Source organism: Peromyscus eremicus, chromosome 4, assembly GCF_949786415.1.
Source record: "Peromyscus eremicus chromosome 4, PerEre_H2_v1, whole genome shotgun sequence".
Classification (NCBI taxonomy): Eukaryota; Metazoa; Chordata; class Mammalia; order Rodentia; family Cricetidae; genus Peromyscus; species Peromyscus eremicus.
In genome coordinates, this window is record NC_081419.1 from 140372151 (window position 1) to 140393868 (window position 21718).

The 21718-nt window shown below is 40.4% G+C and overlaps 1 protein-coding gene across 3 annotated transcripts in view; it reads left to right on the forward strand.

The window, feature by feature from the left end:
* Window positions 1-21718, forward strand: part of Cse1l (chromosome segregation 1 like) — a 49830-nt gene that overhangs the window by 2483 nt on the left and 25629 nt on the right. For 2 of the 3 annotated variants that reach the window (XM_059261931.1, XM_059261932.1), the window contains exons 2-6: window positions 6123-6217; window positions 11362-11504; window positions 19725-19826; window positions 19911-20056; window positions 20358-20448. In XM_059261931.1, coding sequence (XP_059117914.1) covers window positions 6133-6217; window positions 11362-11504; window positions 19725-19826; window positions 19911-20056; window positions 20358-20448 — 567 coding nt within the window. In that variant the 5' untranslated portion in view covers window positions 6123-6132. Of the gene's footprint in view, window positions 1-3587; window positions 3612-6122; window positions 6218-11361; window positions 11505-19724; window positions 19827-19910; window positions 20057-20357; window positions 20449-21718 lie in introns of those variants that run through there. The other variant, XM_059261933.1, reaches the window with a different exon arrangement.

Consider the following 21718-nt stretch of genomic DNA (forward strand, 5'->3'; position numbering starts at 1 on the left):
GGGGATTTGAGACTCTAGAGAGAGATTACAGGTCTGTAAGAAAATAAAAAATCCTTTCAGTTTATTGATGGGGGATTTTGAGGCTTTAGAATGGATTACAGGTTTGGTATTTAAATTGTGTCTTCCTGGTTGCTCTGGAAGCTAAGGCAAGAGGCAACTTCAAGGGCAACTTCAAGGGCAACCGTGACAGTTTATTGAGACCTTGTCTCAGTGGAAAATATAGGGCTGGAGATGTGCCTTGGTTGAAAGCGCTTGCCTAGCTTGTACAAAGCTCCATCCCCAACACTGCACAAACCAGGCCTGGTGGCACACACGTGTGATTCAAGTACTTGGGAAGCAGGAAAATGAAAGCTCAATCAGGATCATCTAAGACTATATCGTGAGCTTGAGGCCAGTCTGGGCTAAATGAGACCCTTTCTCAATAAATGAATGAATGAATGAAACTATTTAAAACTTGATGATTGTGAATGTAATACATAAAATAATTGTAGTGCACTAGGAAGATGAAGGAAGTAGGAAGAGTGAAAATCCCCTGTATCCATCACATAAATAGATCATACCACTCTTTTTTTTTTTTTTTTTTAAAGATTTTATTTATTTATTAGGTTTACAGCATGTATGACTGCAGGTCAGAAGAGGGCGCCAGATCTCGTTACAGATGGTTGTGAGCCACCATGTGGTTGCTGGGAATTGAACTCAGGACCTCTGGAAGAGCAGTCAGTGCTCTTAACCTCTGAGCCATCTCTCCAGCCCTCATACCACTCTTTACCCCCTTTTGGTTTTAAGATTTATTTTTATGTATATGGGTATTTTGCCTGCATGTATGTCTGTTCACTGTGTGTATAGGTCCAAGGAGGCAAGAAGAGGGCATCATTTCCACTAACACTGGAATTATGTGAACTATATGGGTCCTGGAAATTAAAACCAGGTCCTCCAGAAAGAGCAGCCAGTGTTAGGCCATCTTTTCAGTACCCTCTGCTTTGGGATATATGTAAAATTACTAATGTAATTTGAGTCTTTACTTCTTTATTGAATTTATAAAGATTTGTTGTTGTTTTTCAAGACAAGGTATCTCTGTCTGTCCTGGAACTCACTTTGTAGACCAGGCTGGCCTTGAACTCAGAGATTCCCCCTGCCTCTGCCTCCCAGTGCTGGGGTCAAAGGTGTGCGCCACCACCGCCCAGCTTTAAAAAAAATTTTTTTTTTTAACCTCTGCATTACAGAAGCCTTAGGATAAGTTGATGTGTGTGTGTTTGTGTGTGTGTGTATATATATATTACATATATATAGTGATGTCTAAAAGCTACCTAAAACAATCAAATCTAAGCAGAAGTATGGTTTCTTGTTTTGCTTTTTTACATTTATTTATTTTGTGTGAATGATGGGTGGGATGGAGTGGAGTAGACCATGTGTCATGGCAGGGGTGTGGCTGTTAGAGGACAGTTTTGTGTAGTTCTTCCACCTTTATGTGAGTTCTGGATCGAATTTGGGTGTAAGCAGCAAGTGCTTTTTACCTACTGAGCCATCTTGCTGCCCCCCAAAGTGGATTTTAAAAAGGTTTATTGAGGTATGTTGTATATAGTGTAGGATTCATCTCATTTAAATGTACTGTTCCACTGAGTTTAATAGAGTTACACAACTCTGCATCCATCACTAGTCCAGTTTTAGAAACCAGCAGCAGCCTTACAGCTCTTTGGCAGCTAAGTGATGTGATTGAACCCAGGGTCTCAGGTGATCATTCCTCTTAGTTAGCCCCATATATTATGTATTAGAACAACACTTAAAACTTTCTCAATGCCTAGTTTAAAGTCGCTGTTATTGATCATAGTCACATGTTCTACTGTTAGTTTCCTGAGCTGTGTGTGGTTTTTTTTTTCCTTCCTTTCTTTCTTTCTTTCTTTCTTTTGGTTTTTTTGAGGCAGGGTTTCTCTGTGTAGTTTTGGTGCCTGTCCTGGATCTCGTTCTGTAGACCAGGCTGGCCTCAAACTCATAGAGATCCACCTGGCTCTGCCTCCTGAGTGCTGGGATTAAAGGTGTGCACCACTGCTGCCTGGAAAGCTGTGGTTTTCTTTATCAGCCGTATTTATGTCAGCCTTTTTTAGCTTTGTAAAGAGAGGGCTGGGAATGTAGTTCAGTGGGATGTATGTGTGTTTAGCGTTTGTTTATTTCTAGCACAGGAAAGAATTATGAGAATTAATTTTTTTTCCCCTCAGTCTGGCTGTGGTGGCCTTTAATCCCAGCACTTTGGAGACAGGCGCAGGTGGATCTCTGAGTTTGAGGCCACCCTGGTCTACAGAGTGAGTTCCAGGACGGCCAGGGCTACACAGAGAAATCCTGTCTCAGAAAAAAAAAAAATTTTTTTTTTCTCTGTGTGCATATCCATGCTTGTGCCCCATGGCATTTGTGTGGAAATCAGGACAAAGTTGAGGGACTTGGTTCTCCTCTTGTCCCATATTGGTTCTGGTCATTAAAACTCAGGTTATCAGTCAGGCTTAGTAGAAAGTGTCTTAACTCATGGAGCTATTTCACTGGTATATACATATACATATATATATGTGTATGTGTGTGTGTATATATATATATATTTTTTTTTTTTTTGAGTTGGGGAGTCACATGCTTTGACACATGTGAGTATCAGAAGATAATTTTGTGGGTTTTTTTTTTCCATTCACCCTTACATGAGTTCCAGGGATTAAACCTAGATCCCCCCCAAACCTTCTTGCTGGCCTGTACATTTGGTTTTTGTAATTCATTTTATGTTTGATTAATAAAATAGTTATGTGTATGCTTATGTGACTGTGTGTCAGAAGAAGATATCAGATCCATTGGACCTGGAATTACAGGTGGTTGTGAGCTGCCTGATGGGAATGATGAACTTAGTCAGATCTTCTGCAGAAGTAGTGTATGAGCACTTTTGACCTGCTGAGCTATCTGCCCAGCCCCTGTTTTTAATTTTTACAGCATATTGTTGACGTGTGTGTGTGTGTGTGTGTGTGTGTGTGTGTGTGTATGTGTGTGTTCCTTTATTTGGTTATTGTTCCAGGCAAGGTTAGTTTTGGTTTAAGCTTTAAGAAAAAGACACTGAGAGGCAGAAGCAGGTGGATCTCTGAGTTGAAGGACAGCCTGGTCTACAAAGGGAATTTCAGGACAGCTAGGGCTATACAGAGAAAACTTGTCTTGAGAAATCCATGAGAGAGAGAGAGAGAGAGAGAGAGAGAGAGAGAGAGAGAGAGAGAGAGAGAGAAGAAGAAGAAGAAGAAGAAGAAGAAGAAGAAGAAGAAAAGAAGAAGAAGAAGAAAGGAGAGGAGGGGAGGGGAGGGGAGGGGAGGGGAGGGGAGGGGGGAGAGGAGAGGAGGGGGGAGAGAGGAGAATGGTTTTTCAGACCAGTTGCCTAGAATTACTTCCTTAAATGGAAATTTTGAGCATGTAGTTTATAGTGAGTAGTTACCACTGTGTGTTCTGCATTAAGGAATTCTACTTTAATCTCAAGAGTTTTTGTTGTTTTTCCTTGATGTGGTCTCATATAGCCTAGGCTGGCCCAGAAATCTTTATGTATCTAAGGATGACCTTGAACTCCTCATCTTGCCTCTTTGTCAGTGCTGGGATTACAGGTATCTACTTCTTAGTCAGTTTTTTTTATGGGGGGGGGGGTTGTTTTTTGTTTTTTGTTTTTTCTCGAGACAGGGTTTCTCTGTATAGCTTTGGAGCCTGTCCTGGAACTTGCTCTATAGACCAGGCTGGCCTCGAACTCACAGAGATCCACCTGCCTCTGCCTCCTAAGTGCTGGGATTAAAGGCATGTGCCACCATCGCCCTGTTCTTGGTCAATTTTTAATATCAGAACCTTAATGGGATTTTATTTACTGCTAAGTGTGACAGTGCATCAATTTGGTGTTTTGTTTATTTATTTTTGTTTGTTTTGTTTTCTGTTTTTTCCAGATGGGTTCTCTGTGTAGCCCTGGCCATCCGTAGACCAGGCCCGCCTTGAATTCACAAAGATCCTCCTGCTTCTGCCACTTTAGTGCTGCAATTAAAGACCTGCGCCACCACTGCCCAATCTTTTTGTTTTGATGGTTTTTTTTTTTTAAAATTTTTAATTATATGAATGTATATGTTTGTAGGTATGTGTGTGTGCCTGTAGAGGCATTGTATCCCCCTTGAGCTGGAGTTACAGGGGTCTTGGAGCTGCCTGACATGGATGCTAGGAACCAAACTCAGGTCTTCTGTAAAAGTAGTATTTTCTCTTAACCACTGAGCCATCTTTCCCATTCCCAGTGCTGGGCTTCTTTTTTGGTTTTTCGAGACAGGGTTTCTCTGTAGCTTTGGATCCTGTCCTGGACTAGCTCTGTAGACCAGGCTGGCCTCGAACTCACAGAGATCCACCTGCCTCTGCATCCCGAGTGCTGGGATTACAGGCGTGCGCCGCTGCTGCCGCCGCCGCCGCCGCCGCCGCCGCCGCCGCCGCCGCCGCCGCCGCCGCCACCACCACCACCACCACCACCACCACCACCACCACCACCACCACCCCCCCCTCCCCCTGGCCCTGGACTTCTTAATAAAATGTCTCAGGGTAATATTTTTCACCTTTTATTAGGCTTATAGAAATGTTTTTGTTTTTTGAGACAGGATTTCTCTGTGTAACTCGCTGTCCTGGAACTCAACTCTATAGACCAGGCTAGCCTCAGACTCAGAGATCCTCCTATATTAGGCTCTTTAAAAATAGCATTTAATATTTTAAAATTTTCATTGTGTGTGTATGATGCAGGGGATGCATACGACATACTACATGTGTGGAGACAGGACTCCTCCATCTTTGCAAGTGTAGGTTCTGGGAATCAAACTCAAGTCACTAGGCTTGTGCAGCAAGTGCCTTTACCTGCTGAGCTATCTCAGTAGCCTTATGTTTTTGTTTGTTTTTACATTTTAGTTTTGTTTTTGTTTTTCAAGACAGGGTTTCTCTGTATAACAGCCCTAGCTGTCCTGGATCTCGATCTGTAGACCAGGCTGGCCTCGAACTCACAGAGATTCACCTAATTCTGCCTCCCGATTGCTGGGATTTGAGGTGTGTGTCACCACCTCCTGGCTTACACTTACTTTTAATGTCTGCATGGTGGCATGAGTAGAAAGCATGTGAGTGTGGTTTCATATGGAGGTCAGATGACAACTTGCAGGAATCCTCTCCTTCCATCACACATACATACAGGCAAAACACCCCTATACACAAATAACTACTTTTTGTAGGGTTTCTCTGTGTAGCAGTCTTGACTGTTCTGAAACTTGCTTTGTAGACTAGACTGGCCTCGAACTCACAGAGATCCTCCTGCCTCTGCCTCCCAAGTACTGGGATTAAAGTCGTGTCCCACCATGCCCGGCTTCAAAATAATATTTTTAGAAAGGTTGGGGTCCTCATCAGCTAAATACCTAGTTCAGATTTAGACTGAGCTATATGAAACCCTGTCTCAAAAAGATCCTGCCGCCGGGCGGTGGTGGCGCACGCCTTTAATCCCAGCACTCGGGAGGCAAAGCCAGGCGGATCTCTGAGTTCGAGGCCAGCCTGGGCTACCAAGTGAGTTCCAGGAAAGGCGCAAAGCTACACAGAGAAACCCTGTCTCGAAAAACCAAAAAAAAAAAAAAAAAAAAAAAAAAAAAGATCCTGCCTTCACCACCTCAAAAACAACAACAAAAGCCGGGCCATGGTGGCACATACCTTTAATCCCAGTGGTATGTCCCAGAGGCAGAGCCAGTGAGTTCGAGGCCAGCCTGGTCTATAGAGTTGAGATCCAGGACAGGCACCAAAACTACACAGAGAAACCCTGTCTCTAAAAAGGTGGGGAAAACCCACTTCATTCCAACTGTGTTTTAGAAAAAGTGTTGTAATACAAAAGTCTTCATGACTGGATGTGCTGATGCATGCTTGTAATCTCAGTACTTTAGAGATGACAGAAGCAGGATTATGGCACAAATTCAAGGTCACCCTGTCTAATGAGTTTTGGGCTGGCCAGCTAACAGTGAGACACCCTCCCCCCAAAAGCAAAATAGAAAAAAACAGTAACAAAAAGATTCATTTATGTTATTTACTTTCTCAAGTGATCACTTATTGAGACTCTGTTTTTTGATTTTTAGATTCAGACCAATGGAGCTCAGCGATGCAAATTTGCAGACACTAACAGAGTATTTGAAGAAAACCCTGGATCCTGATCCTGCCATTAGACGTCCAGGTAAGGATGTCTTTGTTCTTTGGTTGATTCATTCTTTGAGACACATGGCAGAAATCCTTTTGTGCAATTGCCTGGTTGTAAATTTAAACACACACACACACACACACACACACATATTTGCTTATTTTCTCAGGCCAAGTTTATGTGACATGGTTGGCTGCTTACAGTAGCTAAAACACATGGTGGAATATTTGTTGTTGAGTAAAGTAGCTTTTTTTTTTTTTAAGATTTATTTAGTATTTATACAGCATGTATGATTCAGGCCAGAAGAGGGCGTCAGATCTCATTACAGATGGTTGTGAGCCACCATGTGCTTGCTGGGAATTGAACTCAGGACCTCTGGAAGAGCAGTCAGTGCTCTTAACCTCTGAGCCATCTCTCCAGCCCGAGTAAAGTAGCTTTTATTTGATGTCTTTTGGGGTAAAAAATACTAGTATTATTAGAAAGCTTTGTCTCATGAACTTTCTGAAAATCTCATTTAAATTTGTCAACTTTAGGAGCATAACAACTAAGGCATCCAGATAGGAGTAATTCCCAAAAGGTGATTAAATAAATGAAATCAAGTAATAAGATTCTTTTCTTCCTCTGTAGTTTGACTTAATTAATATTGTCAAAGACCTAGAGTTGCTTGTATAAACTTGGAATTTCAACTTCAGATGCTCGTAAGAGTCAGAAATGAAAGTAAATGAAGGGATTCTAGCTAGGTGGGAACTAGTGGTATATAAAGATGTGTCCTTGTTAAGGGCAGGTAATTGTTTGGAATATTTTTGTTTTTGTTTTTTTGAGACAGACTTTATGTAGTTCTGGCTATCCCAGAACTTGTTCTGTAAACCAGGTTGGCCTCAGACTCAGAAGTCCACCTGCTTCTACCTCCCAAGTGCGGGATTAAAGGCATGTACCACCACTGCCTGCCTTGTTTGTAATATGTTAACTCTAAGGATGGTGCAAACCAGTTTTATATGGTCAGATTTGCAATTTTGCTTGAAAAATAAGGATATCAATATAAAGTACCCTTATTTTTGAATGATGATAACCAACTTTAAAAGACTGGAAATATGGGTTCAGAAAGGTCTTATGAGCAGACAGTTGGTTATCCTTAATACCACTGTCTGTGACCCAGAAATACCCCTAACCTTTATTTAGAACATAATAATGTCATACTCATGGAGATGCTTTATCTTCAGAGGGTCTGACGACACAAATGTTAGAGTCATGAGTGGATGGAAAGATTATATAAAATGAATAGAATTGTGACTGTGGGTGGTTTGTCTGTGTCATGTTCTCCCCACTCCCCAATGTCTTTGTTTGCTGGGTAAGAAGTCCAGTGCCAAGAACTACTTCTGAGTTACATCCCTAGCCTCACCCTATTCTAGAGAAGTCTGCATGATTTCTTCTTCTAGTTATCGAAGCCGTTTCAAGCCAGTATATGGTGTACTTTAAGCATATACACCCCCATATCTGACTACCCTCCTCTTTATCACTCCCATCCTCTGTGATATCTGTGTGTATATATGTATGCATGCATGCATGCACATACAGAAGCCAGAGGTAAATGTTGGCTATCTTCCTCTTTTATTTATTTATTCATTTTTTTTTTAAATTTATTTATTTATTATGTATACAGTATTCTGCCTGCATGTATCCCTTCAGGCCAGAAGAGTGAGCCAGATCTCATTACAGATGGTTGTGAGCCACCATGTGGTTGCTGGGAATTGAACTCAGGACCTCTGGAAGAACAGCCAGTGCTCTTAACCTCTGAGCCATCTCTCCAGCCCCTATTTATTCATTTTTTAAAGATTTATTTTATGTGTATGCATGTTTTACGCTGAGTGCACTACATGTGTGCCTGGTGCCCAAGTAGGCTGAAGAAGGAATTTTATCTCTTGGAGCTGGAGTTACAGATGGTTGTAAGCTGTTGTTGCATGGGTATGAGGAACTGAACTTGAGTCCTCTGGAAGAGCAGCAAGCCCCCCCCCCTTTTTTTTTTGTTTGTTTGTTTTTGTTTTTCGAGACAGGGTTTCTCTGTAGCTTTGACTCCTTTCCTGGAACTCACTCTATAGCCCAGGCTGACCTCGAACTCACAGAGACCCGCCTGCCAAGTGCTGGGATTAAAGGCGTGCGCCACCACCGCCCAGCGCAAGGGCCCTTCTTAATTGCTCTGCCAGCTCTCTGACCCTTCTCCGTGATAGTTTTTCAAACAGGGTCTCTGAACCAGGAGCTCACTGATTTGTTTAGACTGGATGGCCAGCAAGCCCCAGGGATCCACCTGTCCTTCCTTGAGTAGCCCTGGGGTTACAGTTATGCTCTCTTGTACCTGGTTTTAATGTAGGTACTGGGGATGGATCTCTGCTCCACATGTTTGAGTGACAAGCACTTATCCTGGCCCATTCTGTTTTTGAGAGGTCACACTGCTGTCCTGTTGTGTTCCTGGATAAAGGAAAATTAATTGCTCTAATCTTCTTAGAAATTCCCAGAAAGCCTATGCCAAAACTTACTAACATTTTTTTTCTGTAATATGTCCTTAAAATGCTGAGGATGCTAAACCTTTATGACTCCAGAACAGAATATAGAAATAAACTGCAGTTTCTGGGAAGTAAATTTTTTAAAGCTTGATAAACGTCCTGTACACAGAGTCAGTCTGTGTATCTGACTGGACCTACCACCGCCCTGGGTCAGTGCTAAGGATGGAACCCAGGCCCCCACATTTGTTAGACTGTACATCTTTATGATGTGATAGAGACAAATTTTGTGCTGGATCCCAGCTTTGATAGAGATCAGCAGCTGTACGGATGTGTATAGATAATTGGAAGACTGTGTGTATGTGGAGGCCAGAGGTTAGCTTCATGTTTCTACCTCTATCACTCTACCTTTTTTTGTTTTTTGTTTGTTTGTATTTTTAGATAGGGTTTCTCTGTGTAGCCTTGGCTGTCCTGGAACTCTCTCTGTAGACCAGGCTGGCCTCGAACTCAGAGATCTGCCTGCCTCCGCCTCCCAAGTGCTGGAATTAAAGGTGTGTGCCACCACCTATTTTTTGAGACAGATCTCTTACTGAACCTAGCTCCCCCATTGACTAGATCTGCTCTCCAGTGAGCCCCACAGATTCTTGTGTCTGCCTTTCCAACACTAGGATTACAGGAGGAACTCTAGTCATCCCCTTGCTTACTGCTATACTGATGGAACCATCTCCCCAGCCTGGCATTGGAAGACTTTTGAGGTTCCTCAATTATGAAGATACATGTCAGCATGGAAAGTTTTAATTAATTAATTTAGAGTGGGAGCAGATAAGATAATATGTCACAGTGTGTTTGTGGCAGAGGACAACTTTGTAGACAGAATTGGTTCTCTCTTCCTACCTTTCCCTGTTTCCCAGGGATAGAATTTGGGTTGTTAGGCTTGTATAGACATGTATGGTAAGTGCCTTTATAGGCTAAACTGTCTTACTGTCAGAAGGAATATTGTATTGTATAGACAAACATAAACACAGAAATATTGACTTAAACTTTTGAGAGGAATGCTTGAGGGCTGGAGATAAAGGTAGAACCTGGAAATTCAGTCCTCAGCACTGCATAATTTGAGCATGGTAGCCCATGCCTGTAATTCCAGCTTTTGGGAGGGGAACACAGCATGATCAGATACTCAGTTTCATCCTTGGCTACAGAGTGAATTAGAGGCTGCTGAGGCTACTGAGACTCTGTCTATGAATGAATGAGGGTAGATGCGATGGCTTAGTGGGGAAGGTGCTTGCTGCCAAGCTGGATGACTTCAGTTTGTTCTCTGGAACTAACGTGCTGAAAGAGAATAGCATCACACATAAGCTGGACAGATAGACACACGGTTTAAAAATAAGTAAATAAATAGAAAACAGATTTTAAGAAATCACCCAAGTACCCCAAACAACAAAATATTTCTTTTCCTGAATGTAGCTAGAGTTTTCCTGCCTGGCCCACAGTCAGGACAAATCTCTGACACCCGCCAGTCCCACAGCCTCTCAGACCCAACCAAGTAAACACAGAAACTTACATTGGTTTCAAACTGTATGGCCGTGGCAGGCTTCTTGCTAGCTGTTCTTACAGTTTAAATTAATCCATTTCTATAAATCTATACCTTGCCATGTGGCTCGTGGCTTACCGGCATCTTCACATGCTGTTTCTCATCATGGCGGCTGGCAGTGTCTCCCTCAGCCTTCCACTTCCCAGAATTCTCCTCTCTCCTTGTCCCGCCTATACTTCCTGCCTGGCCACTGGCCAATCAGTGTTTTATTTATACAGAACGATATCCACAGCACTATAAGACGGTTGGTTACATCTACACCTGAAAATATTTTTCAATTTAGCAGTCTGAATTCTTTATGAAGGACACGGTAGATGCAAACCAAGGTTTGGGGAAGCCAGTGTGGTAGGTAACTGCATTCACATGTATATATATGCAGGCAAAATACTCATACATGTTAAATAAAAATAAATCTGTTTTATATCTAGTTTTTCCCCATTGTTTGTTTTTATACAGTATGTAGATCAGGTTGACCTTAAACTCAGAGATTTACCTGTCTCTGCCTTATCTTAGTTTTGTGATCTTAGATGAGATAATAGTGGTAGGTTTAGCTCACAGGTAATAGCTATTAACATAAATAAATTAATTGGTACTCCTAATAATCTTTGTGGAAGAAGGCAGGGTATGTAACTTACAGTAACATCTAGTACTTTCCTAGGAAGCAGCAGCTTTTGTTGGGAATCATCTGATTAGGCCATCCACAGATGTCGGAGAATTGAGTGAGGTCATTTGAGAGCTGGAGCTTTTGTATACATTTTATGTAACATTAATGTGTAAACTATTTAATGGATAAAACAGATTTTTCCTGTAGGAAAAATGTTCTAATCTTTGCACTGGTTGGTGGGTTGGTTTCTTTCTATGTATCTGGGTTGTTTTGTTTGTAAGACAGAAGAATCTCACTGTGTAGCTACCGTTGGCCTCAAGTTCATTTCTTAGCTTCAGTTGGCCTAGACCCTCTCCCAGGTGCTCAGATTAAATCTTGAATCATCATTTGTCATGTAATTTCCTTTTTTCCCTATTTTTATTCTTTAAATAAAAGTATAGAGTGTGAATGTTTTTATTATAACAAGTCTAACATGAAAATTCTTTCACAGCTGAGAAATTTCTCGAATCTGTAGAGGGAAATCAGAATTACCCACTGTTGCTTTTAACATTACTGGAAAAGTCACAGGATAATGTCATTAAAGTATGTGCTTCAGTAACCTTCAAGAACTACATTAAAAGGAATTGGAGAATTGTAAGTATTTTGGGAATATATAATTAAATACTCAGTATATTTATATGGTTTATATAAACTCTTAGTGTATTCAGATGTGGATTAATGATAAACAGGTTCTTTCTCAAACTCCTGTTATTTCATTTAAATTCCACATAACTTTCTTAAACTTTATAACTCAGGTTGTTAAAGAGTTAAGAGACCTACGATAGGAAGGCAGTCTAAATTGTAGCTGGAGTTTTCCTGGTCCTGCCTGGCCCACAGTCAGGACAAATCTCTCTCACCTGCCAGTCCCACAGCTGCTTAGACCCAACCAAGTAAACACACAGAGACTTATATTACTTATAAACTGTATGGCCATACCAGGCTTCTTGCTAGCTGTTCTTATATCTTAAATTAACCCATTTCTATTAATCTATAAGTTGCCACATGGCTCGTGGCTTACATCTCACTTGTCATAGCGTTGGCTGGCAGTGTCTCTCTGCCTCAACCTTCTACTTCCCAGAATTCTCCTCTCTCCTTGTCCTGCCTATACTTCCTGCCTGGCGACTGGCCAATCTGTTTTATTTATTAACCAATCAGAGCAACACATTTAACATACAGAACATCCCACAGCACTTCCCTTTTCTTTTTTTCAAAAGGAAGATTTTAACTTTCACATAGTAAAATTACATATAACAAAACAGTTATCAAACAAGAATTACAGTTACAATATCTAGTCTAAGATTTGTGAGTCTAAGGTTTCATATCTAACTTATCTTTTATCATAACTAAGGAAAATAACTATCTAGTCTTCAACTACATCAAAAACCTCAGAAGGATATATTACCTGAGAAACAGATGAAGGATACAAGCAACTTTTGGGAGTCTTTCGAGAGTAGACAGAGAAAGCTGGCAGCCTGGACAGTCACCTAATGTTCCTTTGTAAAGTTGGGGCATCTGTCTTCAGCCCACAGGCCTAGAGTCACTTCTCTCTGTGTCCTGTAGAATGTCTGGCAGTTTCCTCTGCGAAGCAGGAACCTGAAGGACCATTTTGCCAAGCAAAGTTCAGTGGTCCTTCAGGACCTTCCTATGGGTCCTGCAGGTCCAGTCAATCAAGCAGTCCAGGCAAGAACAGTTTCTTGCCCAAATTTTTGCCAAGAAGATAAACTCCATATAGAATGTCGATGCCCATTCTCCTCTCTGAAGTAAATCGGTGCTGCCAGGAGCAGACATGTCTCATTGTCCAGAAAGTCTAAATTTTTAAAACATTTTAAATGCCATATTCTATAGTTCTGTGAAGTGTTTGAAGATTACCTACCTAATTGAATTATATCTATGTATACCTAGAAAACAACATGACTATAAGTTTGACTGTCATAGAAGACTAATTATTATTATTTTTTAAAAATAACTTGTAATATCTTTTTAAAGATTTTATTTATCATGTATACAGTTGAATGTTCAGCCTGCAGGCCAGAAGAGGGCACCATACCTCATTGTAGATGGTTGTGAGCCACCATGTGGTTGCTGGGAATTGAACTCAGGACCTCTGGAATAACAGCCAGTGCTTTTAACCTCTGAGCCATCTCTCCAGCCCCAAAGACTAATTGAAATATATATATATATATATATACACAATATAACAAAATTAACTTTAAATTTGTATCAGTAAACTAAAATCCATAGCAATGTAGAACATTTTTAAACAAGTTGTTGCTCTTTAAAATTAGGTTCATTAATCTACCCTTTCATCCTATCATGTCTATATCATATCCCCTTTTTTTCTTTAGAAAGAGATTGCATTTATGATGAACCTGTTTTAAATAAAAATATTGTTTTTTCTCTGTCCTACACCAGAGGGCTCTTCTGATATGGGACAAAAGAATCTTTCAACCTTTTTTTTTGGCAATATGTTTGGGTTTAGAGAAGGAATGAGCCAGTTCCATCTCCAAAGCCAGCTTGGTATATTTGGGAATTTGGGTGTAGCTTCTCTTACTACTTCCTGCTGGAGGGGGGCACTGTATCTGATGGGGACACAAAGAAAATTTTAGGATTATGGAGTAGTCCGTGAGGGTATATCATCTGAGCCAGTTGCCTTGAAACCATTCTGGGTGTTGGATTATTTGGGCCATGGTGTCATCGGAGACCTTTCAGGGGGTCTTGGCTGGTCAAACCTGATGTATCTTAATCTGGAACAAATCCATAGCCCCTGGCTTTCTGTGGAAATGAATGCAGAGCCTCCTTTCTGAAGCAACATATCCTTAGATCCAAATTTTGAAGTCAAGGTACCTTTAAAATATACATATTGGCTTAACTCAACAGCTTTTACAATCAGATGTCTTTCTGCAGTTAAGACTACCAAAGACAACATAATCCAGAGTCTCTGTGTGATATCCATCTTTATGTGGCTTATTTTTATATTAATTTTACTGTCTCTTAGAAGACTTTTTTTAAAACTATCTATTTTTGTATAACTGCATATAACTGTGTATATATATATACATACATATATATTTCTTTCAAGCCTACATCCATTTTTTACACACATTGTAAACTATTCCATCTGAATCTGTCTTATTGTGAACCTGTTGCTTTAAACTGCAGCATTTGTAAGACTGAAATGGCCCATGTGGCTCCTGGCTCCACCCACCTCAGCTTTCCAACATTGCGGTGGTACGTTTACCACCAGCTCTGGGAGCCAACAACTCTCAGAAGCAGCGTGTAGCCCAGAAACCTTTTTTTTGTGTGTGTGTGTGTGCTAGCAAAAGCTAAATCCGGGCTGGAGAGATGGCTCAGAGGTTAAGAGCACTGACTGCACTTCCAGAGGTCCTGAGTTCAATTCCCAGCAACCACATGGTGGCTCACAGCCATCTGTAATGAGATCTGGCGCCCTCTTCTGTATACATAATGAATAAATAAATTTAAAAAAAAAAGAAAAGAATTAAAAATTAAAATAAAGAAATAAGTAAAATTAAAATAAGTTATTAAAAAAAAAAAAAAAAGCTAAATCCACCATACAGCGGTAGCGTAATGTGCAGCTTGGAGACGCCTCCTTCCCGCCATACTGCCGGTCAAGGTCACACGCCAGGAACCCACCGTAGAGTAGCTCAAGCTAACTTGAGAGAGAACTAGGAACCTGTTTTTAGCTCCGTTTTAGAATCTTCTTTCTCATGTTTTAGGTGGAAACTCTTGCCATTTGTAGATGAACAGTGTTATTAAATAAGAAACACAGAGCCAAGTGCAGAGTTAAAAGCCCAAGAGGTCAGAGGAGTAGCTCAGAGCTGAGACTTTGTAAAGTTGGGGCATCTGTCTTCACAATATCTAGTCTAAGATTTGTGAGTCTAAGGTTTTCTTACCTTCACTGCTGCTGTCGTCCTTCCCCTCAGAAAGAGAGCTACTTCCTGTGTATCTGTCTTTTTATTGACTTTCTGTTCTGCCTTCTCATTGGTTGTAAACCCAGCCACATGACCTCCTCGTCACTGCTTGTCTATACAGACCTCCAGGTCTTCTATGGTTGGTATTGAGATTACAGGCGTGTGTCTCCATGCTGGCTGTATCCTTGAACACACCGAGATCTGCCTGTCATGTGATCTGGATTAAAGGTGTGCACCACCACCACTGCCCAGCCTCTGCTATGGCTTGCTATTAGCTCTGACCCCCAGGCAACTTTATTTATTAACATACAAATAAAATCACATTTCAGTACAAATAAAATATCACCATAGTCTAAATGGATAATTAAAGGAATTTAAGATGGAGTATGTGTTGTGTTTCTGTAATTTGAGCTTCTTAGGTTGAAACAGAAAGATACTGAGGTCTTGACAGCCAGCAGCACAGTGAAATCTCACCTCAAAAAAAGTAAACTTTAAAGTAATTAAGATTTCCATATTCATTCATTTATTATTTCACAATAGGGCCTTACTGTGTAGCCCTGGCAGGTCTGGAACTCACTATATCACTATATATCTCTATATAGTATGTGTTTTAAAGGTCAAATACTTATTTACAGTCTTTTTGTTGATGACATAAGAGTTTATAAAACAGGTCTGTAGAGATGGCCCAGCAGTTTAAGAATACTACTGCTCTTATAGAGAACCCAGGTTTGGTTATTAGTACCTGCCTGGCTCACAGCTGCCTGAAATTTCAGTTTCAGAGTATCTGATGCCCCTTTCTGGCCTCAAGGGGCTCCTGCAGATAGTGCACATATACTCATGTAGGCAAAACACATAAACATAAATAAAATAAAACATAAATAAATAAAACTTAAAGAAAAAGTTTATAAAACAGTAAACATTATCTTAAAATGTAGATATACGCAGATAAGAATTTTCTTTGGGCTGCCAGCTCACCATTAACAACGGGAGACTTACTAATTGTGAGAGCTCGGCCTATAGCTTAGGCTTGTTTCTAACTACCTCTTATAACTTAAATTAACCTATCTATATTATTAATCTGTGCTCTGTCTCGTGGCCCGTTACCTCGTCTCTGTACTGCCCATCTGCTTCCACCGTGTCTGGCTGGCGACTCCACTTTTCTTCTTCCCAGAGTTTTTTCTGTCCCAGGAAATCCCATCTTAACTCTTCCTGCCTAGCTATTGGCCATTCAGCTCTTTATTAAACCAGTCAGAAGGCACCTTGGCCTTCACACTGTACACAAATATTCTGAAACACTTGCCCCCTTTAGTCTAAATAAAAAGGAAAGGTTTTAACTCTAATACAGTAAAATTACATACAATAAGAACAATTATCGGGCTGGAGAGATGGCTCAGAGGTTAAGAGCACTGGCTGTTATTCCAGAGGTTCTGAGTTCAATTCTCAGCAACCACATGGTGGCTCCCAACCATCTGTAATGAGATCTGGTGCCCTCTTCTGGCATGCAGGCAGAACACTATACATAATAAACAAATCTTAAAAAAAAAATTATCAAAAAAATACATTTACAATGTTTAGTTCATTAGTATTTGGCAAATTTAAAAAAAAAATACTACATCATCTATTGGTGGAGTCCATTAGCTATTATCTATTTAGTGGGTGCAAAGTTTTGTACCTTATTTTCTATCAAAACTATAGAAAACTGTAACTATAACTATCCAATCTTCAACCCCATCAGAGACTCGAGAAGGGTATATTATTACCTGATCAAACAGGAAGTACAAACAAAGCGAACAACTTCTAATTATCATAGAAATGGCAGAGACAGTTGGCTGTCTAGACAGTCACCCAAGGTTCCTCTGCAGTGTTGGGGCATCCATCTTTGGCTTCAGGCCTAGAATGCCTTACAGACTTTGCTGTGAAGCAGGAATTTTGAAGGACTGTTCTACCTTGTCTTGGCAAAGTTCAGCAGTCGCCTTCTTTTGTGTCCTGCTTGTCCAATTTGGACAGCATACGTCAACAGTTGAGGCAAGGGCAGTTTCCTGTCCAGTGACTGGTTAACTTTGCCACAACCAAAGCAAACTCCATATGGAAGTTCTTGTTTTTGAAGGAAATTGATGCTGCCAGTAGCAGACATGTCTCACTGTCATGAAAATGAAAAGCCTTAGGTTACTGAAACATCTTAAATGCCATATTCTATAGTCCTCTGAAGTGTTTGAAGATTATATATCTATCTAAAATGTGTATCTGTTTAACCTTGAAAAGATACCTAACATAACTACAAGGTTTGTGTGTTTCGAACTTTTCTTTTTTAAACCTTTCTCAGGTCCTATGTAGAAATACATGTCCCTACTTTGGACGCCATTGAAGTTTATATTATTCGTTAAATACTGTTCTGTGTGGTAAAGAAATAATTTAGAAAGTCCATCCTGTTTTCAGGCATGCTCTTTTCTGTAGGATAGGAGGGATGGAAGGGCTTTTTGAGGCAGTCCTCAAACTCATGAGCAGTCCTCCTGCCTCAGCATCTTGAGTGTTTACTTTTTGAGGCAGTCCTCAAACTCATGAGCGGTCCTCCTGCCTCAGCATCTTGAGTGTTTATCTCTGTCTTTATGAGATATAAAACCAGGGGTGGGGGCTGAAGAGATGGCTCAGTGATTAAGAGCACCAGCTGCTCTTCCAGAGGTCCTGAGCAACCACATTCCCAGCAACCACATGGTAGCTCACAACCATCTCTAGTGGAATCTGATGCCCTCTTCTGGCATAAAGTCAGTACATGCAGACAGAGAACTCATATACATAAAATAAATAAATCTTTAAAAAAAATAACAGAGTCTGTCGTATCTTTAAGAGGTGTACCTCTGAGTGTACTCTTAACTAGTAATAGAAAAGAAATTTTCAAAGGCAGATCTTTAATGTGAGCATCAAGTTGAAGCTTTTAACTTGTTTTTGTAGCATGAATCTTAAAAGTTCTTATCAATGAAATCAAACCTGAGGCCAGTTATTGGGGTGAATGCTGGAAGATCAGAGAAGCAGAACAAGCCACAGCTACCTCATCTCGCCAGTTCCTTAGCTGATCCTGTTTCCTCAGACTGGAAGCCTCTGAGTCCTTACCCAAATGGGTCTCAGTTGAATTGTAGCTCAAAAGCCTAAAAGCTTAACCAGCCAAAAACTTCTAGTTTCTGGTCCTCACACCTTATATACTTTTCTGCTTTCTACCATCATTCCCTGGGATTAAAGGCTCACTTTCTGGGATTAAAGGAGTGAGTCACCATGCTTAGCTGTATTCTTGAACACACGCATTTCTCCCTCTGGAATGCTAGGATTAAAGGCGTGTGCTACCACTGCCTATGCTCTATGTTTAATATTGTGGCTGTTCTGTCTCTGACCCCAGATAAGTTTATTAGGGTGCACAATATTTTGGGGAACACAATACCACCACATCTTTTTTGTTTGTTTGTTTTTCTCTGTGTAGCTTTGGAGCCTGTCCTGGAACTCACTCTGTAGACCAGGCTGGCCTCGAACTCAAAGAGATTCACCTGCCTCTGCCTCCCGACTGCTGGGATTAAAGGCATGCGCCACCACTGCCCGTCAAATTGAAGCTTTTAAAGATGACTCTGATTGGTGAAGCATGATGGTGTGTGCCTTTTATTTCAGCCTTGGGTCGCAGAGGCAGGTGAAACTCTTGAGTTCAAGGCCAGCCAGAGCTACATAGAGAGACCCTGTCTCAAACAAACAAACAAACCCCCCTACACACACACACACACACACACACACACACACACACACACACACACACAAAAGATGACTGATTAATGCGCATTGACAAATCTATAGTTTACGTAGAGAACTAAAACCAACCCATCTTCCTTCCTTTCTTCTTTTTGTTTTTACTAGCGACCAAACCTAAGTTTATGCATCTTAGCCAAGTGTTTTTCAGAGAATACACTCACCCCAGACCTCAGATTCCAGACCTCAAATTCTTTTCTAGTTGTTTCTTATCTTTTTGTTGTTGTTGTTGTTTGTTTGTTTGTTTTTTGAGACAGAGTTTCTTTGTGTAGTCCTTGGCTGTTCTAGAACTTACTCTGTAGACCAGGCTGGCCTCAAACTCAGAGATCCATCTGCCTCTGCCTCCCAAGTGCTGGGATTAAAGGCCTGCACCACCTTACCATGGTTTATGCATGGCAGGAACCAAATTCTTAATTGGCGTCAGGGAGTCAGAGAACCCCAGTGGTTTTTATATCAGATATTACATTTAGAAAGGAATATACGTCGTCCGCCCCCCCCCCTTTTTTTTTTATTTTCCGGAGCTGAGGACCGAAACCCAGGGCCTTGTGCTTGCTAGGCAAGTGCTCTACCACTGAGCTAAATCCCCAACCCTTTTCCTCTTTTTTTCAAGCAGAGTTTTTTCTAATATATTTTAAGACAATTGGTAGTGGTGCATGCCATTAATCACAGCACTTGGGGGGCAGAGGCAGGTGGATCTCAGTGAGTTCAAGGCCAGCTTGGTCTACAGAGAGAGTTCCAGGACACCCAGGGCTGTTATGCAGAGAAACCCTGTTTCAAAAAAACCAAGAAAAAAAAAGATATTTTAATGTAGAATTTAAACATGAAGTTTAAGAGAAAGAGAGGTACTTGGAAAGAAAGATAGACCCTGAGCATAGACTTCTGTGGTGTCACCAAAATACGCATTTCTCTCAGGAAAGAGTTCATGCTTTTGCCAGATTACTACAATCTGTTGTTGTTCCTATAGGAGGAGACTGAGGAATGGCCGCATTCCTCCATTTTCCTTGGTAACCTGCAATAATAAAATTGGTTGTATTTTATCTGTGAACCCAGATGGATGTGAAAGTGGATCGATCCTACTTGCTCATTGATGTTTCTCTTTTAGGTTGAAGATGAACCAAACAAAATTTGTGAAGCTGATCGAGTGGCTATTAAAGCCAATATAGTGCATCTGATGCTGAGCAGTCCGGAGCAGATTCAGAAGCAGGTAATGTTCCTACTTGTGGGCTAGGCCAGGGAGGTGGGTGCTCCTTTATGAGGCTCTCTGCTAATCCAGCTTTTCCTTCTCTAGCTGAGTGATGCTATTAGCATCATAGGCAGAGAAGATTTCCCTCAGAAATGGCCTGACTTGTTGACAGAAATGGTGAATCGCTTTCAGAGTGGAGATTTCCATGTTATTAATGGAGTCCTTCGTACAGCGCATTCACTTTTTAAAAGGTATTAATATACAAGTTTATTCTTTTAGTATGCTTTTTCTGTTACATTAGTGTAACTTTCTGCTATGTAACTTACTACTTTGTGTATGAATATCCTTGAGTGACAGACAGATCGTTACGGGTTTGCTTCTTCTCGAGCAAGAACGTTCATCTCACGCTGCCCTATTTTCTGTGGGGTAATTAGAATATTTGTGCTTTGAATTCAGAAGGCTATCTGGTTGAAGGTGTCTAGGCATCTGTCTTTGGTCATCTACCTTGAGTTAACAGAAAGTCGTACTCCTGTACTTCTCTCCATTTTCTAGATACCGTCATGAGTTTAAGTCAAATGAGTTATGGACCGAGATTAAACTTGTTTTGGATGCCTTTGCTTTGCCTTTGACTAATCTCTTTAAGGTATGGTATGTCTTGAAAATTATCTAGTATTTTAAATTGCTTAAATATGTGTATACATTTTGAGAGTTTGTTTGTTTTCTTAACTTGTTTGATAGTGCAGCATTTCTTTTAGAAGAATTTCAGCCCTGTCCAGAAATGGACTGGTGAGGAGTGAGCTTCCATGTTGTACAAGTATTAAGTTACTGACACTTTGTTAGTCTGCTCCCTTAGTTTTGAGGGATATTTCAAAACAGAACCCAGGCATCCTGTCATTCACCCAAGTAAGTGAATGTGTATCTCTAAAGACAGATTCATACTTTTGACCTTAGGTGGAATTTAATTAATTACATCATTTTAAAGAAAACAGGCTACTTTCTTTAGAATGTTCTTGGTATTTATAAGAGTTCTATAAAATTGAAAAAAAATTAACTCATTTTTTTCCAGAAAAAAAATCACACAAGTACAGTTAGTAAAATGAGAGTTGGACTTACGTCTGGCTTCCTTTGATGGCAGAAATGTTTTTCATTTCTTACCTTCAGAGAGGATGGTTGTGTAGTAGTCAGTATTCACATACAGAGCTTATACAGAGGTTTGTAGTGTTAGGATAAATTTTTTCAAAAATTAAGACAAAATTTAATCAATTTTCATACTTTGGATTGGCAGAGATTTTTATTTTCTAACAGTGGAAAAAGTTTTAGTCAGGGTCTGGGCATAGTTCACATGTCTGTAATCTCAGCACATGGGAAGCAGAGGCAGGAATATTAGAAATTTGAGGCCATCTGGGCTATATGAGCAAGTCAGTTTGGTTTCTATGGTGAGACTGTCTAGAGAAGAGAAAAGCTTTGTACAAATTACAATGAATGAAATGAATACACTGTTCTAAATATTCTGTTAGAAATGCTGCTACTTTTCTTGGGTGTGGCAGTTCATTGAGAAAGCCTTAATATTTTTAATTCTAAATTCCAGAATAAAGCAAGTACCATTTATTTACATAGTAAATGTGTGCAAAGTACAGGAATTTTTAGCATATAAAAATCTTGTTGTTTGCTACGTACTCTCTACACATTAGGCATTCTTTCAGTATTTTGAGACAAGGTGTCTCTTTTTTAGATTTATTTCTTTTGCTTTATGTGTACGAATGTTTTGCTTGCATGCATGTATATGCACTATGTGTAAGCCTTTGGATTCCCTGGAACTGTAAGTTCTTATGCACCGTAGTACTTTTAACCACTGAGTCATCTCTCTAACCCTCTTCTCTACTTTAGGTAGCTCTGGCTAGCCTGAAGCTTAC